The sequence below is a fragment of the Caloenas nicobarica genome, chromosome 34, assembly GCF_036013445.1.
Source record: "Caloenas nicobarica isolate bCalNic1 chromosome 34, bCalNic1.hap1, whole genome shotgun sequence".
NCBI lineage: Eukaryota > Metazoa > Chordata > Aves > Columbiformes > Columbidae > Caloenas > Caloenas nicobarica.
In genome coordinates, this window is record NC_088278.1 from 270,725 (window position 1) to 297,392 (window position 26,668).

The 26,668-nt window shown below is 61.4% G+C and overlaps 3 protein-coding genes across 5 annotated transcripts; 1 reads left to right on the top strand and 2 right to left on the bottom strand.

Annotated features, from left to right (window-relative positions):
• Positions 1 to 438: 438 nt before the first annotated feature.
• On the bottom strand, positions 439 to 5,718 carry LOC136000721 (serine/arginine repetitive matrix protein 1-like). 2 transcript variants are annotated; one of them, XM_065654671.1, is made up of 5 exons: positions 5,553 to 5,717; positions 4,144 to 4,528; positions 2,701 to 2,755; positions 658 to 724; positions 439 to 530 (listed from the first exon to the last, which is right to left on the bottom strand). In XM_065654671.1, the coding sequence occupies exons 1-5, from the start codon at positions 5,618 to 5,620 to the stop codon at positions 464 to 466; spliced, it is 642 nt and encodes a 213-aa protein (XP_065510743.1). In that variant the 5' UTR covers positions 5,621 to 5,717; the 3' UTR covers positions 439 to 463. The 2 variants fall into 2 exon arrangements, with proteins under 2 accessions (XP_065510743.1, XP_065510744.1); XM_065654672.1 differs by lacking the exon at positions 658 to 724 and having other exon boundaries at positions 5,553 to 5,718.
• A 275-nt stretch (positions 5,719 to 5,993) lies between these two features.
• LIN37 (lin-37 DREAM MuvB core complex component) lies at positions 5,994 to 16,140 on the top strand. Its single transcript, XM_065654656.1, has 10 exons — positions 5,994 to 6,056; positions 6,275 to 6,344; positions 9,250 to 9,325; positions 9,888 to 9,938; positions 10,188 to 10,217; positions 10,812 to 10,894; positions 12,164 to 12,318; positions 13,308 to 13,427; positions 14,394 to 14,467; positions 15,663 to 16,140. Exons 2-10 carry the CDS (start codon positions 6,311 to 6,313, stop codon positions 15,742 to 15,744), a joined length of 705 nt encoding a protein of 234 aa, XP_065510728.1. The 5' UTR covers positions 5,994 to 6,056; positions 6,275 to 6,310; the 3' UTR covers positions 15,745 to 16,140.
• An 878-nt stretch (positions 16,141 to 17,018) lies between these two features.
• On the bottom strand, positions 17,019 to 26,441 carry PSENEN (presenilin enhancer, gamma-secretase subunit). 2 transcript variants are annotated; one of them, XM_065654641.1, is made up of 5 exons: positions 26,366 to 26,441; positions 25,230 to 25,290; positions 22,063 to 22,167; positions 19,189 to 19,446; positions 17,019 to 17,144 (listed from the first exon to the last, which is right to left on the bottom strand). In XM_065654641.1, exons 2-4 carry the CDS (start codon positions 25,288 to 25,290, stop codon positions 19,307 to 19,309), a joined length of 306 nt encoding a protein of 101 aa, XP_065510713.1. In that variant the 5' UTR covers positions 26,366 to 26,441; the 3' UTR covers positions 17,019 to 17,144; positions 19,189 to 19,306. The 2 variants fall into 2 exon arrangements, with proteins under 2 accessions (XP_065510713.1, XP_065510712.1); XM_065654640.1 differs by lacking the exon at positions 26,366 to 26,441 and adding an exon at positions 25,461 to 25,536.
• Positions 26,442 to 26,668: the final 227 nt, after the last annotated feature.

Genomic DNA, 26,668 nt, shown 5'->3' on the forward strand with positions numbered 1-26,668 from the left:
GCGGGGCACCATGGGAGTTGTAGTCCCGGAAGCGGCTTTAAACGGCGGCCTACGGCGGCGCGGGGCACGACGGGAGTTGTAGTTTCAGAGGCACGTGGGTATAATGGAGCTCTATGGGAGCCGCGGGGCACCATGGGAGTTGTAGTCCCGGAAGCGGCTTTAAACGGCGGCCTGCGGCGGCGCGGGGCACGACGGGAGTTGTAGTTTCAGAGGCACGTGGGTATAATGGGGCTCTATGGGAGCCGCGGGGCATCATGGGAGTTGTAGGCCAAGAACGGGGCTCTGGGGGCAAAACCATTATGGGCTTGGGGGGGGGGGAACCCCCCAAATTTTAGGGGTTTTGGGGGGGAGGGGAGAATTGGGGACCCCCCCCAAGGATGGGGGAGGGGCTCGGGGGTCCCCCCGCCCCCCCCCCAAAAAAAAACTCCACCCGAGGCCTTTTATTTTTTGGGGGGGGGTGTCGTCACTTTATTAGCAACCCCCCCAAATTTTGGGGGGGGTCCAGCGCTGCCAGCAAAGAATCCACGGCCCTGGTTGGGGGGGATAAAAGGGGGTGTCGGGGACCCAGGCGTCCGGGAGGGGGACCCAGGCGTCCGGGGGATGGGGGGGGGGGGACACACCCCCAAAATTTGGGGGGGGGGGGGGGGGGGGTCGTACCGGAGCCGCCCCCGCAGCGCCCGGCGCCGCCCCCGCAACAGCCGCAGGATGGGGTCGCCCCCGAAATCTGGGGGGACACGGGGGGCGGGGACCCATAAGTGACCCCCCCAGACCCATAAGTGACCCCTGGGACCCATAAGTGACCCCCCCAGACCCATAAGTGACCCCCCCCGGACCCATAAGTGACCCCTGGGACCCATAAGTGACCCCCCCAGACCCATAGGTGACTCCCCGGACCCATAAGTGACCCCCAAATTCCCCCCTGGGACCCCCAAGAGAAACCGTCAGCCCCACAAGTGACCCCCCCAGGACCCATAAGTGACCCCCCAGACCCATAAGTGACCCCCTGGACCCATAAGTGACCCCCCCAGACCCATAAGTGACCCCTGGGACCCATAAGTGACCCCCAAATTCCTCCCTGGGACCCCCAAGACAAACCGTCGGCCCCATAAGTGACCCCCTGGACCCATAAGTGACCCCCCCAGACCCATAAGTGACCCCTGGGACCCATAAGTGACCCCCAAATTCCCCCCTGGGACCCCCAAGACAAACCGTCAGCCCCATAAGTGACCCCCCCAGGACCCATAAGTGACCCCCCCAGACCCATAAGTGACCCCCATGGACCCACAAGTATCTCATTGGACCCATAAGTGACCCCCCAGACCCATAAGTGACCCCCGGGACCCATAAGTGACACCCCCAGACCCCCAAATTCCCCCCTGGGACCCCCAAGACAAACCGTCAGCCCCACAAGTGACCCCCCCAGACCCATAAGTGGCCCCCCCGGACCCATAAGTGACCCCTGGGACCCATAAGTGACCCCCAAATTCCCCCCTGGGACCCCCAAGAGAAACCGTCAGCCCCACAAGCGACCCCCCCAGGACCCATAAGTGCCCCCCCAGACCCATAAGTGACCCCCCAGACCCATAAGTGACCCCCATGGACCCACAAGTGTCTCATTGGACCGATAAGTGACCCCCGGGACCCATAAGTGACACCCCCAGACCCCCAAATTCCCCCCTGGGACCCCCAAGACAAACCGTCGGCCCCATAAGTGACCCCCTGGACCCATAAGTGACCCCTGGGACCCATAGGTGACCCCTGGGACCCATAAGTGACCCCCAAATTCCCCCCTGGGACCCCCAAGACAAACCGTCAGCCCCACAAGTGACCCCCCAGACCCATAAGTGACCCCCCAGACCCATAAGTGACCCCCATGGACCCACAAGTGTCTCATTGGACCCACAAGTGACCCCCCCTGGACCCATAAGTGACCCCTGGGACCCATAAGTGACCCCCAAATTCCCCCCTGGGACCCCCAAGAGAAACCGTTAGCCCCATAAGTGACCCCCCCCAGACCCATAAGTGACCCCCCAGACCCATAAGTGACTCCCCGGACCCATAAGTGACCCCCAAATTCCCCCCTGGGACCCCCAAGACAAACGGTCAGCCTCACAAGTGACCCCCCCGAGACCCATAAGTGCCCCCCCCGGACCCATAAGTGACCCCTGGGACCCATAAGTGACCCCCAAATTCCCCCCGGGACCCCCAAGAGAAACCGTCAGCCCCACAAGTGACCCCCCCCAGGACCCATAAGTGCCCCCCCAGACCCATAAGTGACCCCTGGGACCCACAAGAGAAACTGTCAGCCCCACAAGTGACCCCCCCAGGACCTATAAGTGACCCCCATGGACCCACAAGTATCTCATTGGACCCATAAGTGACCCCCCAGACCCATAACTGACCCCTGGGACCCATAAGTGACCCCCCCCCAGACCCCCAAATTCCCCCCTGGGACCCCCAAGAGAAACCGTCAGCCCCACAAGTGACCCCCCCCAGGACCCATAAGTGACCCCCAGACCCATAAGTGACCCCTGGGACCCATAAGTGACCCCCCCGGACCCATAAGTGACCCCTGGGACCCATAAGTGACCCCCAAATTCCCCCCTGGGACCCCCAAGAGAAACCGTCAGCCCCACAAGTGACCCCCCCCAGGACCCATAAGTGACCCCCAGACCCATAAGTGACCCCCCAGCCCCTCACCCGGCTCCTGCTGCCCCACGGCCCCATCGTGCCCCACGGCTGTGCCCCACGGAACCTGCGGGGCAAACAGACCCACGGATCAGCCCCATAGACCAGCCCCATAGATCAGCCCCATAGACCGGCCCCATAGACCAGTCCCATAGACCAGCCCCATAGATCAGCCCCATAGACCGGCCCCATAGATCAGCCCCACAGCTCCTGCGAGACACCCAGACCCATAGACCAGCCCCATAGATCAGACCCACAGATCAGCCCCATAGACCAGCCCTACAGATCAGCCCCATAGACCGGCCCCATAGACCGGCCCCATAGACCAGCCCCACAGATCAGCCCCATAGACCAGCCCCATAGATCGGCCCCATAGATCGGCCCCATAGACCGGCCCCATAGATCAGCCCCATAGACTGGCCCCATAGAACAGCCCCATAGATCGGCCCCATAGATCAGCCCCATAGACCGGACCCATAGACCAGCCCCATAGATCAGCCCCATAGACCGGCCCCATAGACCGGCCCCATAGACCAGCCCCATAGATCAGCCCCATAGACCAGCCCCATAGATCAGCCCCATAGACCGGCCCCATAGACCAGCCCCATAGATCAGCCCCATAGATCAGCCCCATAGATCGGCCCCATAGACCGGCCCCATAGCCCCATAGACCAGCCCCATAGATCAGCCCCATAGACCAGCCCCATAGATCGGCCCCATAGATCAGCCCCATAGCCCCATAGACCAGCCCCATAGACCGGCCCCATAGATCAGCCCCATAGACCGGCCCCATAGATCAGCCCCATAGCCCCATAGACCAGACCCATAGACCACCCCCATAGATCAGCCCCATAGACCGGCCCCATAGATCAGCCCCACGGACCAGCCCCATAGATCAGCCCCATAGCCCCATAGATCGGCCCCATAGACCAGCCCCATAGACCGGCCCCATAGACCAGCCCCATAGCCCCATAGACCGGCCCCATAGACCGGCCCCATAGATCAGCCCCATAGCCCCATAGACCGGCCCCATAGACCGGCCCCATAGACCAGCCCCATAGATCGGCCCCATAGATCGGCCCCATAGACCAGCCCCATAGACCGGCCCCATAGACCGGCCCCATAGACCAGCCCCATAGACCAGCCCCATAGACCGGCCCCATAGACCAGCCCCATAGATCAGCCCCATAGACCGGCCCCATAGACCGGCCCCATAGACCGGCCCCATAGCCCCATAGACCACCCCCATAGATCAGCCCCATAGACCGGCCCCATAGACCGGCCCCATAGACCAGCCCCATAGATCAGCCCCATAGCCCCATAGACCGGCCCCATAGACCGGCCCCATAGATCAGCCCCACGGACCAGCCCCATAGATCAGCCCCATAGCCCCATAGCCCAGCCCCATAGATCAGCCCCATAGACCGGCCCCGCGGCCCCGCCCCCCACGCCCACCTCCTGGCAGCCGCCCCTCGGGGGCTGCCGAGCATCATGGGAGTCACGTGACCCCCAAGATGGCTCCCGCCGCGGGGCATCGCGAGCGTCACGTGACCCCGGGCGCGTCTCCCGCCGCAGAGGATCATGGGAGCGGCTCCTGGTCGGCCCAGGGGCCTCGGGGGGGTCACGTGACCCCAGACATGGCCGCCGCCGCTGGGCGTCACGGGGGTCACGTGACCCCAAACATGGCGCCTCCCGCGAGGGGTCACGTGACCTCCCAGGCGGCGCCCGCAGGAGCCGCCATTGGAGGAGGGGGTCGGGGTGGGCGGGGCCGGCCTGGGGCTCCGCCCCCCGGGGGCGGGGCTGCTGGGGGGGGCGGGGCCGGCGGCTCAGGACGGCCTGGCTGGGGGGGGAGGGGCCAAATGGTGACCACGCCCCCCACGAAGAGGTCACGCCCCCAACAGAGAGACCACGCCCCCCACAAAGAGGCCACGCCCCCAAAACAGAGACCACACCCCCAAACAAAACCCACGCCCCCAAAACAGAGACCACGCCCCCAAAACAGAGACCACGCCCCAACAAAGAGACCACGCCCCCAAGCAGAGAGTACACGCCCCCCAAACAGAGACCACACCCCCAACAAAGAGACCACACCCCCCAAGAGGCCACACCCCCAAACCAGAGGCCACGCCCCCAAAACAGAGACCACACCCCCAAACAAAAACCACGCCCCAAAACAGAGACCACACCCCCAACAAAGAGACCACACCCCCAACAAAGAGACCACGCCCCCCAAACAGAGACCACACCCCCAAAACAGGCCACGCCCCCAAGCAGAGAGTCCACGCCCCCAAAACAGAGTCCACGCCCCAACAAAGAGACCACGCCCCCAACGAAGAGACCACGCCCAAAAAGGAGAGGCCACGCCCCCAAAACAAAGACTACGCCCCCCAGAAACCACGCCCCCAAAACAGAGACCACACCCCCAAAGAAAAAGACCACGCCCCCCAGAGACCACACCCCCAACAAAGAGACCACGCCCCATAGGCCACGCCCCCAACCGAGGCCACGCCCCCAACAAAGACACCACGCCCCCAAACAGAGAGACCACGCCCCCCCAAGAGGCCACGCCCCCAACAAAGAGCCCACGCCCAAAGGGGCCCAGAGCCCATTTTGGGGGGAAATCGGGGGGTTTTGGGGTCCCCAAAGGGTCTAAATTCCAATTTTGGGGGAAAATTTGGGTTTTTGGGGTCCCCAAAGGGTCTAAAATCCAATTTTGGGGGAAAATCGGGGGTTTTGGGGTCCCCAAAGGGTCTAAATTCCATTTTTGGGGGGAATTTCAGGGATTTTGGGCTCCCCAGTGGGTCCCAGTGCCCATTTTGGGGGGAAATTGGGGGTTTTGGGGGACCACGCCCCCCCCCCATTACCTCCTCCTCAGCAGCCAATCCGCGCGCTCCTCCAGCCCCAGCTCCCGCGTGACGTCAGCCGGCGTCATGCTGACGTCAACCCCCCCCCCAAAACCCTCCGTTTTCACCCCAAAATTGTGGGACGCCCCGGAGGCTCCGCCGCCCCCGCTAGGCCGCGGCGACGCGTCCCGCCGCCCTCCCATTGGCCAATCGCTGCGCCCGCCCCCTCGCGGGAGCCAATCAGCGTGCGAGAACGGGGAAAGGAGGGGGCGGTGCCGCGCGGCGCGCCGCGGTGCCCGCTGGGAATTGTAGTCCCGCGGGGTGTGGGGGGGGCGGCCGCCAAACGGCGCGCAACGTGGCGACGGACTACAACTCCCGTCGTGCCCCGCGGCGCGCTGCACGGCGCCACGCCCCCTCGCCCCCCTTGTCGCTCGCTGATTGGCTCCCGCGAGGGGGCGGGCGCAGCGATTGGCCAATGGGAGGGCGGCGGGCCCGCTGAGGCAGCGGCGGCGGCTGAGGGGAGCGGTGAGGGGGGGGGGCGGCCGGTTTTGGGGCGTTTTAAGTTATTTTGGGGGGTCCCCGGGGGGCCAGGAGGGTCCCCGGGGGGTCTGGGGGGTCCCCGGGAGGTTTTTTGGGGGAAACCGGGGGGTTCGGGAGGTTTTCGGGGCGTCCAGGGGGGGTCGGGATGGGGAGGAGACGGGGGGGACCCAGGCGTCCGGGTGACCCCGTGACCTCTGCCATAGGGGACCCAGGCGTCCGGGTGACCCCGTGACCCCGCGATGCTGTCGGTCAAGGTCAAGGTGGAGAAGCCGGGTGAGCCCCAGCCCCCACCCTTGTCACCCCCCCCCCCCTCCCCGAGTTTGGGGGGACCCAGGAGTGCGGGGGGACCCAGGAGTACCCCGTGTGACCCCCCATAACCTCCAATGGCCCCAATGTGCCCCATGTCCCCCTGTCCCCATGTCCCCCTGTCCCCATTATGTCCCATTGTCCCCCATTGTCCCCCTGTCCCCATGTCCCCATGTCCCCATGTCCCCATATCCCCATATCCCCCTGTCCCCCTGTCCCCATGTCCCCTTGTCCCCCTGTCCCCATTGTCCCCATGTCCCTATATCCCTCTGTCCCCCTGTACCCCTGTCCCCATGTCCCCCTGTCCCCCTGTCCCCATATCCCCCTGTCCCCCTGTCCCCATGTCCCCCTGTCCCCCTGTCCCCATGTCCCCATATCCCCATGTCCCCATATCCCCATATCCCCCTGTCCCCCTGTCCCCCTGTCCCCATGTCCCCCTGTCCCGCTGTCCCCATGTCCCCATATCCCCCTGTCCCCCTGTCCCCATGTCCCCATGTCCCCCTGTCCCCATGTCCCCATATCCCCATGTCCCCATATCCCCATATCCCCATATCCCCATATCCCCATATCCCCCTGTCCCCGTGTCCCCATGTCCCCCTGTCCCCCTGTCCCCCTGTCCCCATGTCCCCCTGTCCCCCTGTCCCCATATCCCCATGTCCGCCTGTCCTCATGTCCCCCTGTCCCCATTATGTCCCATTGTCCCCCATTGTCCCCCTGTCCCCATGTCCCCCCAATATCCCCATTGTCCCCATTGTCCCCAATGTCCCCACATCTCCCATTGCCCCCATTGTCCCCATGATGTCCCCCCATTGTCCCCCAATGTCCCCAATGTCCCCACATCCTCCAATGTCCCCAATGTCCCCACTGTCCCAAACGTCCCAAATGTCCCCATTGCCCCCAATGCCCCCATTGTCCCCACTGTCCCCAATGTCCCAAATGTCCCCATTGCCCCCATTGGCCCCAACATCCCCCAATGTCCCCACTGTCCCCATTGTCCCCACTGTCTCCACATCCCCCAATGTCCCCATTGTCCCTATTATCCCCGCATCCCCCATTGTCCCCAATACCCCCCTGTCCCACCATGTCCCCCATTATCCCCAATGTCCCCGCATCCCCCGTTGTCCCCCTGTCCCCATTATGTCCCATTGTCCCCACTGTCCCCAATGTCCCCAGTGTCCCCATATCCCCCAATGCCCCCCTTGCCCCATTGTCCCCCATTGCCCCCACTGTCCCCAATGTCCCCGTATCCCCCATTGCCCCCATTGTCCCCCATTGTCCCCCATTGTCCTCATTGTCCCCATTGTCCCCATTGTCCCCAATGGCCCCATTGTCCCCATTGTCCCCAGTGGCCCCATTGTCCACATTGTCCCCATTGTCCCCAATGGCCCCATTGTCCCCATTGTCCCCATTGCCCCCACTGTCCCCAATGTCCCCATATCCCCCAATTGCCCCCATTGTCCCCATTGTCCCCAATGTCCCCAATGTCCCCATTGTCCCCAACGCCCCTATTGCCCCCACTTTCCCCCATGTCCCCATATCCCCCAATGTCCCCATTGCCCCCGTATCCCCCATTGCCCCCGTTGCCCCCACTGTCCCCAATGTCCCCAATGCCCCCATTGTCCCCCATTGTCCCCCATTGTCCCCATTGTCCCCAGTGGCCCCATTGTCCACATTGTCCCCATTGTCCCCAATGGCCCCATTGTCCCCATTGTCCCCATTGTCCCCGTTGCCCCCACTGTCCCCAATGTCCCCATATCCCCCAATGCCCCCATTGTCCCCCATTGTCCCCATTGTCCCCAATGGCCCCATTGTCCCCATTGTCCCCATTGCCCCCACTGTCCCCAATGTCCCCATATCCCCCAATTGCCCCCATTGCCCCCATTGTCCCCAATGTCCCCATTGTCCCCAATGTCCCCACATCCCCCAATGTCCCCCTGTCCCCCCAATGTCCCCAATCTCGCCATTGCCCCCATTGCCCCCAATGTCCCCATTGCCCCCATTGCCCCCAATGTCCCCGTTGTCCCCAACGCCCCTATTGCCCCCACTTTCCCCCATGTCCCCATATCCCCCAATGTCCCCATTGCCCCCGTATCCCCCATGGCCCCCGTTGCCCCCACTGTCCCCAATGTCCCCATATCCCCCAATTGCCCCCATTGTCCCCCATTGTCCCCAATGTCTCCACATCCCCCAATGTCCCCCTGTCCCCCCAATGTCCCCAATCTCGCCATTGTCCCCATTGCCCCCAATGTCCCCAATGTCCCCAATGTCCCCGTTGTCCCCAACGCCCCTATTGCCCCCACTTTCCCCCATGTCCCCATATCCCCCAATGTCCCCATTGCCCCCGTATCCCCCATGGCCCCCGTTGCCCCCACTGTCCCCAATGCCCCCATTGTCCCCCATTGTCCCCATTGTCCCCAGTGGCCCCATTGTCCACATTGTCCCCATTGTCCCCAATGGCCCCATTGTCCCCATTGCCCCCACTGTCCCCAATGTCCCCATATCCCCCAATTGCCCCCATTGTCCCCATTGTCCCCAATGTCCCCATATCCCCCAATGCCCCCATTGTCCCCCATTGTCCCCCATTATCCCCATTGTCCCCAATGGCCCCATTGTCCCCATTGTCCCCATTGTCCCCACTGTCCCCAATGTCCCCACATCCCCCAATGTCCCCCTGTCCCCCCAATGTCCCCATTGCCCCCAATGTCCCCAATGCCCCCATTGCCCCCAATGTCCCCAATGTCCCCAATGTCCCCAATGTCCCCATTGCCCCCAATGTCCCCATTGCCCCCGTATCCCCCATGGCCCCCGTTGCCCCCACTGTCCCCAATGTCCCCGCTGTCCCCAACATCCCCACTGTCCCCAATGTCCCCAGACCTCGAAGCCGCCTCCGCCCGCAGCCGTTTGGACGCCGTCCTGCAGGGGCTGCTGGAGCGCAGCCACGGCCCCCGGTGCGCCTTTGGGGGGGTCCCCAACATTTCGGGGGGTCCCCAAGAGTCTGGGGGGGGGGGCCTGGGGCTTGGGGGGGGGGCCCAAAATATGGGGGGGTTGAGGGGGGACCCCAAGATTTGATGGGGGGGTCCTGAGATTGGGGGGGGACCCAAAATTATTGGGGGGTCCTGGGGGGACCCCAAGATTTGATGGGGGGGTCCTGAGATAGGGGGGGACCCAAAATTATTGGGGGGTCCTTGGGGGACCCCAAGATTTGATGGGAGGGTCATGAGATGGGGGGGGACCCAAAATTATTGGGGGGTCCTGGGGGGACCCCAAGATTTGATGGGAGGGTCATGAGATTGGGGGGGACCCAAAATTATTGGGGGGGGACCCCAAGATTTGGTGGGGGGGTCCTGAGATGGAGGCGTCCCAAGATGTGGGGGGGTTTAGGGGTGACCCCAAGATTTGATGGGGGGGTCCTGAGGGTTTGGGGGTCCCTGAGGGCACTCAATGAGCCCCCCCAGATTTTGGGGACCCCCCCCCCATGATTTTGGGACATTTGGGGCCCCCCAAATGCAGGGAACCGATGGAGGAAGAAGCTGGAAAAGCACCTGGAGACACCCTGAACAAGTGAGGGGGGGGACCCCGATTTTTGGGGGGGGGTCCCCAATTTTTTGGGGGGGGGGCCCTGGAGGGGGGGACCCCAATTTTGGGGGGTCCTGGGGAGGGAATTAAATGAGGGACACCCCACGTTTGGGGGTGGTTCCCATTTGTTGGGGGGGGGACACCCCACTTTGGGGTGGGGATGGGGGGGGTTACAAGTGGGAGGACCCCCCCCAAATTGGAACCCGCCCCCCAAATCTCCCCCCCCCACCCCAGGGAGGCGTCGCCCACGGCCCCGGGAAAGAGGTGAGTGGGGGAGGGGATGGGGCGGGGCCCGAACTCCTGGGTCCCCCCCGAACTCCTGGGTCCCCCCCGGACGCCTGGGTCCCCCCCCCAAACTCCTGGGTCCCCCCCCGGACACCTGGGTCCCCCCCGAACTCCCAGGTCCCTCCCGGACGCCTGGGTCCCCTCCCGAACTCCTGGGTCCCTCTCAAACTCCTGGGTCCCTCCCGGATGCCTGGGTCCCCCCCGCCGAACTCCTGGGTCCCCCCGGACGCCTGGGTCCCGCCCTGAACTCCTGGGTCCCCCCCGCCGAACTCCTGGGTCCCTCCCGATCTCCTGGGTCCCTCCCGGACGCCTGGGTCCCACCCCGAACTCCTGGGTCCCTCCCGAACTCCTGGGTCCCTCCCGATCTCCTGGGTCCCTTCCGGACACCTGGGTCCCCCCGGACGCCTGGGTCCCGCCCTGAACTCCTGGGTCCCCCCCCCGAACTCCTGGGTCCCTCCCGAACTCCTGGGTCCCCCCCGAATTCCTGGGTCCCTCCCGATCTCCTGGGTCCCTCCCGGACGCCTGGGTCCCCCCGGACGCCTGGGTCCCTCCCGGACGCCTGGGTCCCCCCAGGCCCTCGGGCCGGTTCCCGCAGCAGCGGCGCAAGAAGCGGCGGGAGGCCGACGAGGGGCCCGATCCTGCCCAGCAGCGCCCCAGTGAGTCCGGCCATGGGGCTGCCCCACGGATTCTGTGGGGCTGGGGGAGTCTCTATGGGGCTGGGGGGTGTGTGTTGGTCTCTGTGGTTCCGGGGGGGGCTCTATAGGTCTGGGGGGGGTCCCTGTGGGTCTCTATGGTTCAGGGGGTGTTTCTATAGGTCTGGGGGGTCTCTATGGTGTCTCTATGGGTCTTGGGGGGGTCTCTGTGGGTCTGGGGGGTCTCTATGGTGTCTCTATGGTTCGGGGCGGTCTCTATAGGTCTCTATGGGTCTGGGGGAGTGTCTATGGGTGTCTATGGGTCTGGGGGGGGGTCTCTGTGGGTCTGGGGGATCTCTATGGGTCTCTATGGGTCTGGGGGGGTCTCTGGTTCAGGGGGGTCTCTATGGTTCAGGGGGGGTCCCTATGGGTGTCAATGGGTCTGAGGAGTCTCTATGGGTCTCCGTGGTTGAGGGGGGGTCTCTGTGGGTCTGGGGGGTCTCTATGGGTCTCTGTGGGTTTGGGGGGTCTCTATGGGTCTCTGTGGGTCTGGGGGTCTCTATGGGTCTCTGTGGGTCTGGGGGTCTCTATGGGTCTCTGTGGGTTTGGGGGGTCTCTATGGCTCCAGGGGTGGGTCTGGGGGGTCTCTACGGGTCTCTGTGGGTCTGGGGGGTCTCTATGGGTCTCTGTGGCTCTGGGGGGTCTCTATGGGTCTCTGTGGGTCTCTGTGGGTCTGGGGGGTCTCTATGGGTCTCTGTGGGTCTGGGGTGGGTCTGGGGGGTCTCTATGGGTCTCTGTGGCTCTGGGGGGTCTCTATGGGTCTCTGTGGGTCTCTGTGGGTCTGGGGGGTCTCTATGGGTCTCTGTGGGTCTGGGGTGGGTCTGGGGGGTCTCTATGGGTCTCTGTGGGTTTGGGGGGTCTCTATGGGTCTCTGTGGGTCTCTGTGGGTCTGGGGGGTCTCTGTGGGTCTCTGTGGGTCTGGGGGGTCTCTATGGGTCTCTGTGGGTCTGGGGGGTCTCTATGGGTCTCTGTGGCTCAGGGGTGGGTCTGGGGGGTCTCTATGGGTCTCTGTGGCTCTGGGGGGTCTCTATGGGTCTGTGTGGGTCTGGGGGGTCTCCATGGGTCTGTGTGGGTCTGGGGGTCTCCATGGGTCTCTGTGGGTCTGGGGGGTCTCTATGGGTCTCTATGGGTCTCTGTGGCTCGGGGGTGGGTTTGGGGGGTCTCTATGGGTCTCTATGGGTCTCTGTGGCTCTGGGGGGTCTCCATGGGTCCCGCTGTGGGTCTGCCCCCCAGGCACGTACGTGATCCGCCTGTTTGAGCGCAGCGTGGAGCTGGGGCAGTTCCCGGACGAGACCCCCCTGTACCCCGTGTGCCGGGCCTGGATGCGCAACTGCCCCGTGGGGCGGGGCCAGGGGGCGGAGCCACGGCCGGCCCCGCCCCCCAGCGAGGTGAGACCCCGCCCACAACCAACCCCGGGGAGGCGGGGCCAACAAACCCCGCCCCCAGCAAGGTGAGACCCTGCCCACCCCCTGACCCCGCCCACAACCAAACCCGGGGAGGCGGGGCCAAGAAACCCCGCCCCGCAGCGAGGTGAGACCCCGCCCGCCCCAACCCCGCCCCCCTGTGGGCGGGGCCAAGGCGGGGGGCGGAGCCACCATCCACCCATTGCCTCCAATGGGTGGGGCCGGGGCAGGGGCGGAGCTTCCCTTAGACCCTGCCCCTTGACCCCTATTGACCCCCATTGACTCCAATGGGCGGGGCCAGGGGGGCGGAGCTTCCCCCAGACCCCGCCCCCTGACCCCAGTTGACCCCTATTGACCCCCATTGACACCAATGGGCAGGGCCAGGGGGGGCGGGGCTTCCCTTAGACCCCGCCCCTTGACCCCTATTGACCCCCATTGACTCCAATGGGCGGGGCCGGGAGGGGGGGGGGGCAGAGCATCCCCCAGACCCCGCCCCCTGACCCCACGTGACCCCCATTGACTCCAATGGGCAGGGCCGGGGGGGGCGGAGCTTCCCTCAGACCCCGCCCCCTGACCCCAATTGACCCCTATTGACCCCCATTGACTCCAATGGGCGGGGCCGGGGGGGGGGGGGGCGGAGCATCCCCCAGACCCCGCCCCCTGACCCCACGTGACCCCCATTGACTCCAATGGGCAGGGCCGGGGGGGCGGAGCTTCCCCCAGACCCCGCCCCCTGACCCCACGCGACCCCCATTGACTCCAATGGGCGGGGCCAGGGGGGCGGAGCTTCCCCCAGACCCCGCCCCCTGACCCCACGCGACCCCCATTGACTCCAATGGGCGGGGCCAGGGGGCGGAGCCACCACTCCCCCATTGACCCCAAATGACCCCCATTGACTCCAATAGGCGGGGCCAAGGGGGGAGGGGGGGCGGAGCTTCCCCCTGGCCCCGCCCCCGACCCCGCGTGCCCCCCAGGCCCCGGTGCACTCTGGGAAGGGGGGGGACGTGTACGAGCTGCCCCCCCCCGCCCCCCCCGGCCCCCCCCGCGTCCCCTCCCCCCTCGGGCCCGACGAGGACGCCCCTCCCCCCGACCAGGTGAGATCGCATTAATTAACCCCTCGTTAACTCCTAATTAACCCCCCACGACCCTTAGTTACCCCCCGGACTCCTAATTAACCCCCCCAGACCCTTAATTACCCCCCAAGAACCCCCTAATTATCCCCCCGACCACTAATTACTCTCCTAGGACCCCTAATTACCCTCCAGGGTCCCTCTAATTATCCCCTAGGACTCATAATTACCCCCCACAGCCCCTAATTACCCCCCCAGCCCCCTCTAATTACCCCCCCCGGGACCCTTAATTAGCCCCCCCGATTCATAATTAGCCCCTAAGAACCCCCCCAATTACCCCCCAGACCCTTAATTACCACCCAAGAACCCTCTAATTACCCCCCAGACCCCTAATTACCCTCCGGGCCCGCCCAATAACCCCCCCAGGACCCCTAATTAACCCCCAGGACCCCTAATTAACCCCCAGGACCCCTAATTAACCCCCAGGATCCCTAATTAACCCCCAGGATCCCTAATTATTTCCAGCCCTGCCCCTCATTACCCCCCAGGACCCTTAATTACCCCACCGCCTCCTAATTACCCCAACCCCCAAATTAGCCCCGGACCCTTAATTACCCCCGAGACCCCTAATTACCCCCCAAGAGCCCCCCTAATTAACTCCCTGATACCCTAATTACCCACCAACCTCCCTTAATTACCCCTCAGTCCCCCCTAATTACCTCCGGTCGCTCTAATTACCCCCCACGCCCCTAATTACGCCTCCAGACCCCTAACGAAGCCCCGATCCCTAATTACCCCCTGACTCTTAATTCGCCCCCCCACCCCATAATTACCTCCAATCTCTAATTATTCCCCTGACCCTTAATTACACTCTTGAGCCCTAATCAATCTCCCAGCCCATTCATTACCCCCAACCTCATGTTGTCACTGGTGATGTCACTGGTGATGTCACTGGTGACGTCACTGCTGACGTCACTGCTGACGTCACAGCCCCCTGACCCCGCCCCCTCGATGTCGTCGCTGATTTACAAGAACATGGAGCGATGGAAACGAGTCAGGCAGAGGTGGGAACTGGGGGGGACTGGGAGGGACTGGGAGATACTGGGAGGGACTGGGAGATACTGGGAGGGACTGGGAGGGACTGGGAGAGAAATAGGAGGGAACTGGGATGCACTGGGATGGGATTGGGAGGGACTGGGAGGGCACTGAGATAGACTGGCATGGACTGGGATATACTGGGAGGGACTGGGATGGAACAGGGAGGGAACTGGGAGGGACTGGGATGGACTGGGATAGACTGGGAGGGACTGGGAGGGAACTGGGAGGGACTGGGATGGACTGGGATAGACTGGGAGGGACTGGGAGGGAACTGGGAGGGACTGGGATGGACTGGGGGAAACTGAGGGGCACTGGGAGGAACTGGGGGAAACTGGGATGGACTGGGATAGACTGGGAGGGACTGGGAGAGAAATAGGAGGGAATTGGGATAGACTGGGATGGGATTGGGAGAGACTGGGGGGGACTGGGAGGGAAACTGGGGGGACTGGGATGGACTGGGAGATACTGGGAGGGACTGGGAGAGACTGGGATAGACTGGGAAGGGACTGGGAGGGACTGGGAGAGAAATAGGAGGGAACTGGGACGGACTGGGATGGGATTGGGAGGGACTGGGGTGGACTGGGAGGGGACTGGGATAGACTGGGATGGACTGGGATAGACTGGGAGGGACTGGGGGAGAAATAGGAGGAAACTGGGATAGACTGGGATGGGATTGGGAGGGACTGGGGGGGACTGGGAGGGACTGGGAGGGAACTGGGATAGGCTGGGTTATACTGGAAGGGACTGGGATGGAACAGGGAGGGACTGGTATATACTGGGATATAGTGGGATGGACTGGGATGGACTGAGATAGACTGGGATGGGACTGGGGGGGACTGGGGGGGACCGGGATGGGGATACTGGGACAGGGGAGTGGGGGAAATGGGGGGGACTGGGGATACTGGGAGGGGTTATTGGGGGGTAACTGGGGGGTTACTGGGTGTACTGGGAGACGGGACCTGGGGGGACTGGGAGGGAACTGGGGATACTGGGAGGGGTTATTGGCGGTAACTGGGGGGACCGGGTGGGGATATGGGGTCAGTTATTGGTGGGGGGATACTGGGGCTGGGGGGGGGGGGTGAGGGGGCGGGGCGATGACGTCACGGCGCTGGCGCGGTGACGTCACGGCGCTGGCGTGGTGACGTCACGGCACGGCGGCAGGTGGCGGGAGGCCGGGCAGCGGCAGCAGCAGCGCTACGGGAGCAGCCTGCGGCTCCTGCGCCTCATCTACGAGCGCCAGTAGCCACGCCCACCCCCCCCGCGGGCCACGCCCACCCCCCCAGGCCACGCCCACCCCCCAGGCCACGCCCACCCCCCCAGGCCACACCCCAAAACTTCCCCCCCCCCCCCCATCCCTCCCATAGCCGCCTATAGGGAGCAGCAAGCTCCGCCCCCTCTGCCTGGCCACGCCCCTGTGCCTAGCCACGCCCCCTTGGCCACGCCCCCATAGGCAGCAGCAAGCCCCGCCCCCGCCTGGCCACGCCCCTCAGCGTGGCCACACCCCCTAACCACGCCCCCCCCCCGCCACGCCCCCACCCCTCCTATAGCTGCCTATAGGGAGCAGCAAGCTCCGCCCCCTCTGCCTGGCCACGCCCCCCCTTAGCCACGCCCCCACCCCCCCACAGGCAGCACCAAGCCCCGCCCCCCTGCCTGGCCACGCCCCTCAGCGTGGCCACGCCCCCTAACCACGCCCCTCCCCCCGGCCACACCCCCCACCCCTCCTATAGCCGCCTATAGGGAGCAGCAAGCTCCGCCCCCTCTGCCTGGCCACGCCCCTGTGCCTAGCCACGCCCCCACCCCCATAGGCACCAGCAAGCCCCCGCCCCCCTGCCTGGCCACGCCCCTCAGCGTGGCCACGCCCCCTAACCACGCCCCCCCATAGCCACCTATAGGGAGCAGCAAGCTCCGCCCCCTCTGCCTGGCCACGCCCACCCCCGAGGCCACACCCCAAAACTCCCCCCCCCCATAGCTGCCTATAGGGAGCTGCAAGCCCCACCCCCTCTGCCTGGCCACGCCCCCCCGCCACGCCCCCCCCCTCTCCTATAGCCGCCTATAGGGAGCAGCAAGCCCCTCCCCATGGCCACACCCCATTAACCACGCCCCTCCACTTGGCCACACCCCCCCAACCTCCCCATCCCTTCCATAACCACCTTTAGGCAGCAACAAGCTCCGCCCCCTCTGCCTGGCCACGCCCCCAACCCCTATCGCAAACAAGCCCCGCCCCTCGGCGCAGCCACGCCCCCTCATTAGCCACGCCCCCATAAAAGCCCCACCCCCTACATGACCAGCTGTGGGAACCAACGGGCCCCGCCCACCCCGGGAGGCCACGCCCCCACCCCGCCCATAGACAGCAAGCCCCACCCACTCGTTAACTCCGCCCCCTTGGCCACGCCCCCTCCACAAGCCCCACCCCCTCAATAAAGGGTCTTCCCTCCCCCATCGTGTTCTATGGGGGGTGGGCGGGGCTTGGGCGGGACACGCCCACCCGGGGGCGGGGCCAACCACGTGCCACAAGTGGGCGGGGCCAAAACAGCTTTAATGGGGGGGGGGGGGGCGGGGATTGGGGAGCCCCAAAACCCCCAGAAACAGCCTCAAAATGGGGGGGGGGGGGGGATGATGTCACACGTTGTCACATGACGTCACCTGGGGGGGGGGAGTCACGTGGTCAACACCCCAAAACCCCTTGGGGGGGGTCCCCAAATTCCAACCCCCCCCCCTCCCCCAAATCACCCCTCCCCATCTCCCCTAATATTGGGCCGTCCCCCCCTCATTTTAACCCCCCCCAACCACTTTAAGGGACAACCCCCAAAATTTGGGTCCCCCCCCCCATTTTGGGGACCCCCCCCCCTTGTCCTCTCCTCAAATTTCGCACCGTCCCCCCCATTTTTTCATCCCATTCCCCCCAATTTCTACGTGTCCCCCCCATTATTCCCACCTCCAACCAGCTCCATCTTCACCCCCTTTTTCTCCCCCCCATTAATTTCGGGGACCCCCCCCCCTCATTTTGGGGACCCCCCCCATTTTGGGGACCCCCCCTTGTCCTCTCCTCAAATTTCACGCCGTCCCCCCCATTTTTTCATCCCATTCCCCCCACTTTTTACGTGCCCCCTCCCCCATTCTCACCTCCAACCAGCTCCATCTTCACCCCCTTTTTCTCCCATTAATTTTGGGGACCCCCCCAATTCCACAACCCCCCTCATTTTGGGGACCCCCCCCATTTTGGGGACCCCCCCCTTGTCCTCTCCTCAAATTTCACGCCGTCCCCCCCATTTTTTGGTCCCATTCCCCCCACTTTTTATGTACCCCCCCCCCATTCCCACCTCCAACCAGCTCCATCTTCACCCCCTTTTTCTCCCCCCCATTAATTTCGGGGACCCCCCCCAATTCCACACCCCCCCCCCCATTTTGGGGACCCCCCCCCTTGTCCTCTCCTCAAATTTTGCGCCGTCCCCCCCATTTTTTGGTCCCATTCCCCCCATTTCTACGTGTGTCCCCCCCCATTCCCACCTCCAACCGGCTCCATCTTCACCCCCTTTTTGTCCCCCCCATTAATTTCGGGGACCCCCCCCAATTCCACACCCCCCCCCCCATTTTGGGGACCCCCCCCCTTGTCCTCTCCTCAAATTTCACGCCGTCCCCCCCATTTTTTCATCCCATTCCCCCCACTTTTTACGTGCCCCCCCCCCACATTCCCACCTCCAACCGGCTCCATCTTCACCCCCTTTTTGTCCCCCCCATTAATTTCGGGGACCCCCCCCAATTCCACAACCCCCCTCATTTTGGGGACCCCCCCCCATTTTGGGGACCCCCCCCCCTTGTCCTCTCCTCAAATTTCGCGCCGTCCCCCCCATTTTTCATCCCATTCCCCCCACTTTTTACGTGCCCCCCCCCCCATTCTCACCTCCCACCGGCTCCATCTTCACCCCCTTTTTCTCCCCCCCATTAATTTTGGGGACCCCCCCACCTCATTTTGGGGACCCCCCCCCATTTTGGGGACCCCCCCTTGTCCTCTCCTCAAATTTCAGGGTGTCCCCCCCATTTTTTCATCCCATTCCCCCCAATTTCTATATGTCCCCCCCCCATTATTCTCACCTCCAACCAGCTCCATCTTCACCCCCTTTTTCTCCCATTAATTTTGGGGACCCCCCCCAATTCCACAACCCCCCTCATTTTGGGGACCCCCCCCCATTTTGGGGACCCCCCCCTTGTCCTCTCCTCAAATTTCAGGCCGTCCCCCCCATTTTTTCATCCCATTCCCCCCACTTTTTACGTGCCCCCCCCCCCCCCATTCTCACCTCCAACCAGCTCCATCTTCACCCCCTTTTTCTCCCATTCATTTCGGGGACCCCCCCCAATTCCACGACCCCCCTCATTTTGGGGACCCCCCCCATTTTGGGGACCCCCCCCCTTGTCCTCTCCTCAAATTTCGCGCCGTCCCCCCCATTTTTTGGTCCCATTCCCCCCATTTCTACGTGTGTCCCCCCCCATTCCCACCTCCAACCAGCTCCATCTTCACCCCCTTTTTCTCCCCCCCATTAATTTTGGGGACCCCCCCACCTCATTTTGGGGACCCCCCCCCATTTTGGGGACCCCCCCCTTGTCCTCTCCTCAAATTTCGCGCCGTCCCCCCCATTTTTTCATCCCATTCCCCCCACTTTTTACGTGCCCCCCCCCCCCCCATTCTCACCTCCCACCGGCTCCATCTTCACCCCCTTTTTGCCCCCCTGGGAATTTTCGGGCCGCCCCAAAACTTCCCCGGGGGGCTGGGGGGGGGTCCCCCCCACTTTTCCGCTGGGTTTGGGGGTTCAGGGGGTGCCCAGGGGGAGGGTAAAGGCCAAATAGTCGCCCAGGGCCCCCCAGCTCTGCCGGCGGCTCTGGAACAGCCCGACCCACAGGCCCAGGGCCGCCCCCCACAGGCCCAGGCCCAGCGCCGAGCGGCGCACGTCTGGAAAAACACCGAGAAACGCCAAAATTGGGGCGAATCGCAGAGAATTCGAAGGGTTGGGGATATGGGGGGGACCCCCCCGGACCCGTAAACCAAATCCCGGGTCTAAAATCCCTCCCAGTTGCTCCCAGTAGCTCCCAGTATGAGGGGTCCCCCCAACTCCCACAGGCCCAGGCCCAGCGCTGACCTAATCTCATCTTGAAATAAAATAAAAAATATTGAAAATAAATGAAAAAGGCACAAAATGGGGGTTTGGGGGAACCCCCCCAGACCCGTAAACCCAATCCCGGGTCTAAAATCCCTCCCAGTTGCTCCCAGTAGCTCCCAGTAAGAGGTGACCCCCCAACTCCCACAGGCCCAGGCCCAGTGCCACCTTAATCGCACATTAAAATATAATAAAAAATATTGAAAATAAATGAAAAAAGCACAAAATGGGGGTTTGGGGGAACCCCCCCGGACCCATAAACCCAATCCCGGGTCTAAAATCCCTCCCAGTTGCTCCCAGTAGCTCCCAGTAAGGGGTGACCCCCCCTCAGCTCCCACAGGCCCAGGCCCAGCGCCACCTTAATCGCACATTAAAATATAATAAAAAATATTGAAAATAAATGAAAAAGGCACAAAATGGGGGTTTGGGGGGAACCCCCCCGACCCATAAACCCAATCCCGGGTCTAAAATCCCTCCCAGTTGCTCCCAGTAGCTCCCAGTAAGAGGTGACCCCCCAACTCCCACAGGCCCAGGCCCAGCGCCGACCTAATCTCATCTTGAAATAAAATAAAAAATATTGAAAATAAATGAAAACGACACAAAATGGGAGTTTGGGGGGAACTCCCCGGACCCATAAACCAAATCCCGGGTCTAAAATCCCTCCCAGTTGCTCCCAGTACCTCCCAGTATGGGGGGTCCCCCCAACTCCCACAGGCCCAGGCCCAGCACCACCTTAATCGCACATTAAAATATAATAAAAAATATTGAAAATAAATGAAAAAGGCACAAAATGGGGGTTTGGGGGAACCCCCCCGGACCCGTAAACCAAATCCCAGGTCTAAAATCCCTCCCAGTTGCTCCCAGTAGCTCCCAGTAAGGGGTGACCCCCCAACTCCCACAGGCCCAGGCCCAGCGCTGACCTAATCTCATCTTGAAATAAAATAAAAAATATTGAAAATGGATTAAAATGACACAAAATGGGGGTTTGGGGGGAACTCCCCGGACCCATAAACCCAATCCCGGGTCTAAAATCCCTCCCAGTTGCTCCCAGTAGCTCCCAGTATGGGGGGTCCCCCCCTCAGCTCCCACAGGCCCAGGCCCAGCGCCACCTTAATTGCACATTAAAATATAATAAAAAATATTAAAAATAGATGAAAAAGGCACAAAATGGGGGTTTGGGGGAACCCCCCCGGACCCATAAACCCAATCCCGGGTCTAAAATCCCTCCCAGTTGCTCCCAGTAGCTCCCAGTATGGGGGGTCCCCCCCCCCAGCTCCCACAGGCCCAGCGCTGGGTGTGCGGAAATATAAAAAACATGGCGAAAATAGAGAGAAAAATATACCATAAACCACCCGAAAATAGACCTTATCGGTTCTCTATAGAGCCTTAGAGACCCCCAGAGACCCCCACAGCCCCTATAGAGCCCCAGAGCCCCTATAGAGCCCTATAGAGCCCTATAGACCCCTATAGAGCCCTATAGCCCCTTATAGCCCCCCATAGACCCCTATAGACCCCTATAGAGCCCTATAGAGCCCTATAGAGACCCAGAGCCCCTAGAGCCCCCCATAGACCCCTATAGAGCCCTATAGCCCCGCATAGCTCCTATAGACCCCTATAGACCCCTATAGAGCCCCATAGCCCCTAGAGCCCCCCATAGACCCCTATAGAGCCCTATAGAGCCCCATAGCCCCCCATAGCTCCTATAGACCCCTATAGAGCCCCATAGCCCCTAGAGCCCCCCATAGACCCCTATAGACCCCTATAGAGCCCCATAGCCCCTTATAGCCCCCCATAGACCCCTATAGACCCCTATAGAGCCCCAGAGCCCCTAGAGCCCCCCATAGACCCCTATAGACTCTATAGCCCCCTGTAGATCCCCATAGCCCCTCATAGCCCCTATGGATCCCATATGTCTCACAGGCGCGGATCTGCGGCTGCTCCCCATAGGGCTGAACCACAAACACCCCGGAGCTCCTATAGCCCCCATAGCCCCCATAGCCCCCCATAGCCCCTTATAGCCTCCCATAGCCCCCTATATCCCCCCATAGCCCCCATAGCCCCCTATAGATCCCCCATAGCCCCCCCCAGCCCCTATGGATCCCATATGTCTCACAGGTCCGGATCTGCTGCTGCTCCCCATAGGGCTGAACCACAAACACCCCGGAGCTCCTATAGATTCTATAGCCCCCCATGGCTCCCCATAGCCCCTTATAGTCCCCTATAGACCCCCATAGACCACCATAGCCCCCCATAGCCCCCTATAGATCCCCCATAGCCCCCCATAGCCCCTTATAGTCCCCTATAGACCCCCATAGACCACCATAGCCCCCCACAGCCCCCTATAGATCCCCCATAGCCCCCCATAGCCCCCTATAGCCCCCCCCAGCCCCTATGGATCCCATATGTCTCACAGGCGCGGATCTGCGGCTGCTCCCCATAGGGCTGCGCCACGAACGCCTCGCGGAAGAACCAGAGCACGTTGACCAGCCACAGGAACGGCAGCAGCGCGAAGCCCCCTGCGAGCGGCCCCCCGAGCTCGTTACGCCGCCCCGGTTAATTAACGGTGCGGTCAATTAACGGTGCGGTCAATTAACGGTGCGGTCGTGGCGGGGACGAGCCCACGGGGGAGGAGCAGCTGCAGCCCCCAGCGGACACCCCACGTAATTAACACCCCACATAATTAACACCCCACATAATTAACACCCCAAGTAATTAACACCCCAGTTAATTAACACCCCAGTTAATTAACACCCCAGTTAACACCCCACGTAATTAACACCCCACGTAATTAACACCCCAAGTAATTAACACCCCACGTAATTAACACCCCAAGTAATTAACACCCCAAGTAATTAACACCCCAGTTAATTAACACCCCAAGTAATTAACACCCCAAGTAATTAACACCCCAAATAATTAACACCCCAGTTAATTAACACCCCAGTTAACACCCCAAGTAATTAACACCCCACATAATTAACACCCCAGTTAACACCCCAGTTAATTAACACCCCAAGTAATTAACACCCCAAGTAATTAACACCCCAGTTAATTAACACCCCAAGTAATTAACACCCCAGTTAATTAACACTCCACGTAATTAACACCCCACGTAATTAACACCCCACGTAATTAACACCCCAGTTAATTAACACCCCACGTAATTAACACCCCACGTAATTAACACCCCAGTTAATTAACACTCCACGTAATTAACACCCCACGTAATTAACACCCCAGTTAATTAACACCCCACGTAATTAACACCCCAAGTAACTAACACCCCAATTAACACCCTAACTAATTAACACCCTAATTAACACCCCGATTAACACCCCAATTAACACCCTAACTAATTAACACCCTAATTAACACCCTAATTAACACCCCAATTATCACCCTAACTAATTAACACCCTAATTAACACCCTAATTAACACCCCAATTAACACCCTAACTAATTAACACCCTAATTAACACCCCAATTATCACCCTAATTAACACCCCAATTAACACCCCAATTAACACCCCAATTAACACCCTAACTAAATAACACCCTGACTAATTATCGCCCTAAATAACTAACATTCTAATTAACACCCCAGTTAATTAACACCCCAAGTAATTAACACCCCAAGTAATTAACACCCCAAGTAATTAACACCCCACGTAATTAACACCCCAAGTAATTAACACCCCAAGTAATTAACACCCCAATTAACACCCTAACTAATTAACACCCTAATTAACACCCCAATTAACACCCCACGTAATTAACACCCCAAGTAATTAACACCCCAGTTAATTAACATCCCAGTTAACACCCCACGTAATTAACACCCCACGTAATTAACACCCCACGTAATTAACACCCCAGCTAACACCCCACGTAATTAACACCCCAAGTAATTAACACCCCACGTAATTAACACCCCACGTAATTAACACCCCACGTAATTAACACCCCAAGTAATTAACACCCCAGTTAATTAACACCCCAAGTAATTAACACCCCAAGTAATTAACACCCCAAGTAATTAACACCCCAAGTAATTAACACCCCAAATAATTAACACCCCAGTTAACACCCCAAGTAATTAACACCCCAAGTAATTAACACCCCAAGTAATTAACACCCCAGTTAATTAACACCCCAGTTAATTAACACCCCAAGTAATTAACACCCCAGTTAATTAACACCCCAAGTAATTAACACCGCAAGTAATTAACACCCCAATTAACACCCTAATTAACACCCTAATTAACACCCTAATTAACACCCTAATTAACACCCCAATTAACACCCTAACTAATTAACACCCTAATTAACACCCCAATTAACACCCTAACTAATTAACACCCTAATTAACACCCTAATTAACACCCCAATTAACACCCCAATTAACACCCTAACTAATTAACACCCTGATTAATTATCACCCTAAATAACTAACATTCTAATTAACACCCCAATTAATTATCACCCTAACTAATTAACACCCTGACTAATTATCACCCTAATTATCACCTTAACTAACATCCTGAGTAATTATCACCCTAATTAATTAACACCCTAACCAATTAACACACTAATTAATTAACACCACAATTAACACTCTAATTAACACCCTAATTAATTAACACTCTAACTAATTAACACCGTAATTAGTTAACACCCTAATTAGTTAACACTCTAGCCAATTAACACCCTAATTAGTTAACACTCTAATTAACACCCTAATTAGTTAACACTCTAACACCTTAATTAGTTAACACCCTAATTAGTTAACACTCTAACTAATTAACACCCTAATTAGTTAACACCCTGATTAAGACCCTAATTAACAGTCTAGCTAATTAACACTGTAACTAACACCCTAACTAACACCCTAATTAATTAACAACCTAACTAATTAACACTCTAGTTAATTAACCCCCCCAGCCATTAATTAACCCCCCAAGGGACTAATTAACGCCCCCAGACTCATTAATTAACCCCCCAGGGACTAATTAAAGCCCCCAGAGTCACTAATTAGGCCGCCAAGTGACTAATTAACCACCCTAAGGACTAATTAACCCCCCCCAGGGACTAACTAACACCCCCCAGAGTCATTAATTAACCCAGACAGGGCCTAATTAATCCCCCCCGGCACTAATTAGGACCCCCCTGGGATTAGTTACTCCCCTCTCGAATCATTAATTAACCCCCAGGGACTAATTATTAAGGGTCAAGGGAGGGGGGGCGGAAGTAGGCGGGGCCGGCGGAAGTGGGCGGGGCGATGGGCGGAAAAGGGGGTGGGAAAGGGCGGAAGTGGGCGGGGCGATGGGCGGGAAAGGGCGGAAGTGGGCGGAAACATGGGCGGAAAAGGGACGGAAGTGGGCGGGGGGAAAGCGGAAGTGGGGCGGGGCCATGGGCGGGAAAGGGCGGCAGTGGGCGGGGCGATGGGCGGAAAAGGGGGCCGGGGAAAGGCGGAAGTGGGCGGAGCGATGGGCGGAAAGGGGGCGGGAAAGGGCGGAAGTGGGCGGGAAAAAGGGGGGAGGGGGGCGGGCGAGAAGGGGCGGAAGTGGGCGTGGCTCACCGCGGTAGTACTTCCGGCACAGCTCCAGCTTCTCCTCATTGGACACGCGGCCCAGGTTCATCTGCGGGGGGGGGAGGGGGGGGCGGGCAGCGCCGCTACTTCCGGCTCCGCCCCGTCCCCTGGAGGCCCCGCCCCCCCCGCCCGCCCCCCCCGGGGTTCCCCCCGGCCCCCCCCGCCCCCCCCGGGCCCCCCAAGCGCCGCCCCGGCCCCGCAGCCGCCCCGCGGCCGCACCTCGGCCCAGCCCGGCGCCTCCCGGCCCCGCCCCTGCCGCGCGGAGCCCTGGGAGCGGCGGCTCCGCCAATGGGAGACCAGGGGGCGGGGCCAGCGCGGGGAGGGGCGGGGCGCCGGACGCCTGGGTCCCCCCCCCGAACTCCTGGGTCCCCTCCCCGAACGCCTGGGTCCCCTCCCCGAACTCCTGGGTCCCTCCCGGACGCCTGGGTCCCCCCGTGAACTCCTGGGTCCCTCCCGAACTCCTGGGTCCCCTCCCGAACGCCTGGGTCCCCCCAGAACTCCTGGGTCCCCTCCCGAACGCCTGGGTCCCTCCCGAACTCCTGGGTCCTGCCCCGAACTCCTGGGTCCCTCCCGGACGCCTGGGTCCCCCCGTGAACTCCTGGGTCCCCCCCGCACTCCTGGGTCCCTCCCGAACGCCTGGGTCCCTCCCGAACTCCTGGGTCCCTCCCGAACGCCTGGGTCCCCCCGAACTCCTGGGTCCCTCCCGAACGCCTGGGTCCCTCCCGAACGCCTGGGTCCCTCCCGGACTCCTGGGTCCCCTCCCCGAACTCCTGGGTCCCTCCCGAACGCCTGGGTCCCTCCCGAACGCCTGGGTCCCTCCCGGACGCCTGGGTCCCCTCCCGAACGCCTGGGTCCCCTCCCGAACTCCTGGGTCCCCTCCCCGAACTCCTGGGTCCCTCTCGAACTCCTGGGTCCCCTCCCGAACGCCTGGGTCCCTCCCGAACGCCTGGGTCCCTCCCGAACGCCTGGGTCCCCTCCCGAACGCCTGGGTCCCTCCCGAACGCCTGGGTCCCTCCCGAACGCCTGGGTCCCTCCCGGACTCCTGGGTCCCTCCCGAACTCCTGGGTCCCTCCGGAACGCCTGGGTCCCCTCTTAAATAAATGAACAGGATGAGCAAGACCCACCTGGGAGGCTCAAAATCCCCCCGGGAATCCCGAACCGCCCGTTTCCGGCCCCATTTGCCTCGGTGTAACATCACTTCCGGTCCCCACAGGCGCCTCGGTGCCACCTCTAAACCTCTCCCCCACTGCCCCCGCGACCCCGAACTTTGGTTCCGCGCGGAACTTTCGTTCTTTCCCGAACTCCTGGGTCCCCCCCCCGAACTCCTGGGTCCCCCCCCGAACTCCTGGGTCCCCCCAACAGCGCCCCCCAGCGGTGGTTACCAAACATCTCCTTTATTTCCGTGCGCGGGGGGAGCAGCAGCTTTT

Excerpts from the sequence above, each read along its gene's own strand:
- LOC136000721 (XM_065654671.1), bottom strand. The coding sequence starts at position 5,620 with ATGACGCCGGCTGACGTCACGCGGGAGCTGGGGCTGGAGGAGCGCGCG. Across the intron at positions 2,756-4,143 it reads CGAGGGGCGGCTGCCAGGAG|GTTCCGTGGGGCACAGCCGT; the intron begins GTGGGCGTGGGG and ends TTTGCCCCGCAG. Across the intron at positions 531-657 it reads GCGCTGCGGGGGCGGCTCCG|GGCCGTGGATTCTTTGCTGG; the intron begins GTACGACCCCCC and ends CCCCCCAACCAG.
- LIN37 (XM_065654656.1), top strand. The coding sequence starts at position 6,311 with ATGCTGTCGGTCAAGGTCAAGGTGGAGAAGCCGG. Across the intron at positions 6,345-9,249 it reads GGTCAAGGTGGAGAAGCCGG|ACCTCGAAGCCGCCTCCGCC; the intron begins GTGAGCCCCAGC and ends CAATGTCCCCAG. Across the intron at positions 9,939-10,187 it reads CCTGGAGACACCCTGAACAA|GGAGGCGTCGCCCACGGCCC; the intron begins GTGAGGGGGGGG and ends CCCCCACCCCAG.
- PSENEN (XM_065654641.1), bottom strand. The coding sequence starts at position 25,290 with ATGAACCTGGGCCGCGTGTCCAATGAGGAGAAGCTGGAGCTGTGCCGG. Across the intron at positions 22,168-25,229 it reads GTGCCGGAAGTACTACCGCG|GGGGCTTCGCGCTGCTGCCG; the intron begins GTGAGCCACGCC and ends GGCCGCTCGCAG. Across the intron at positions 19,447-22,062 it reads GCAGCCGCAGATCCGCGCCT|ACGTGCGCCGCTCGGCGCTG; the intron begins GTGAGACATATG and ends GTGTTTTTCCAG.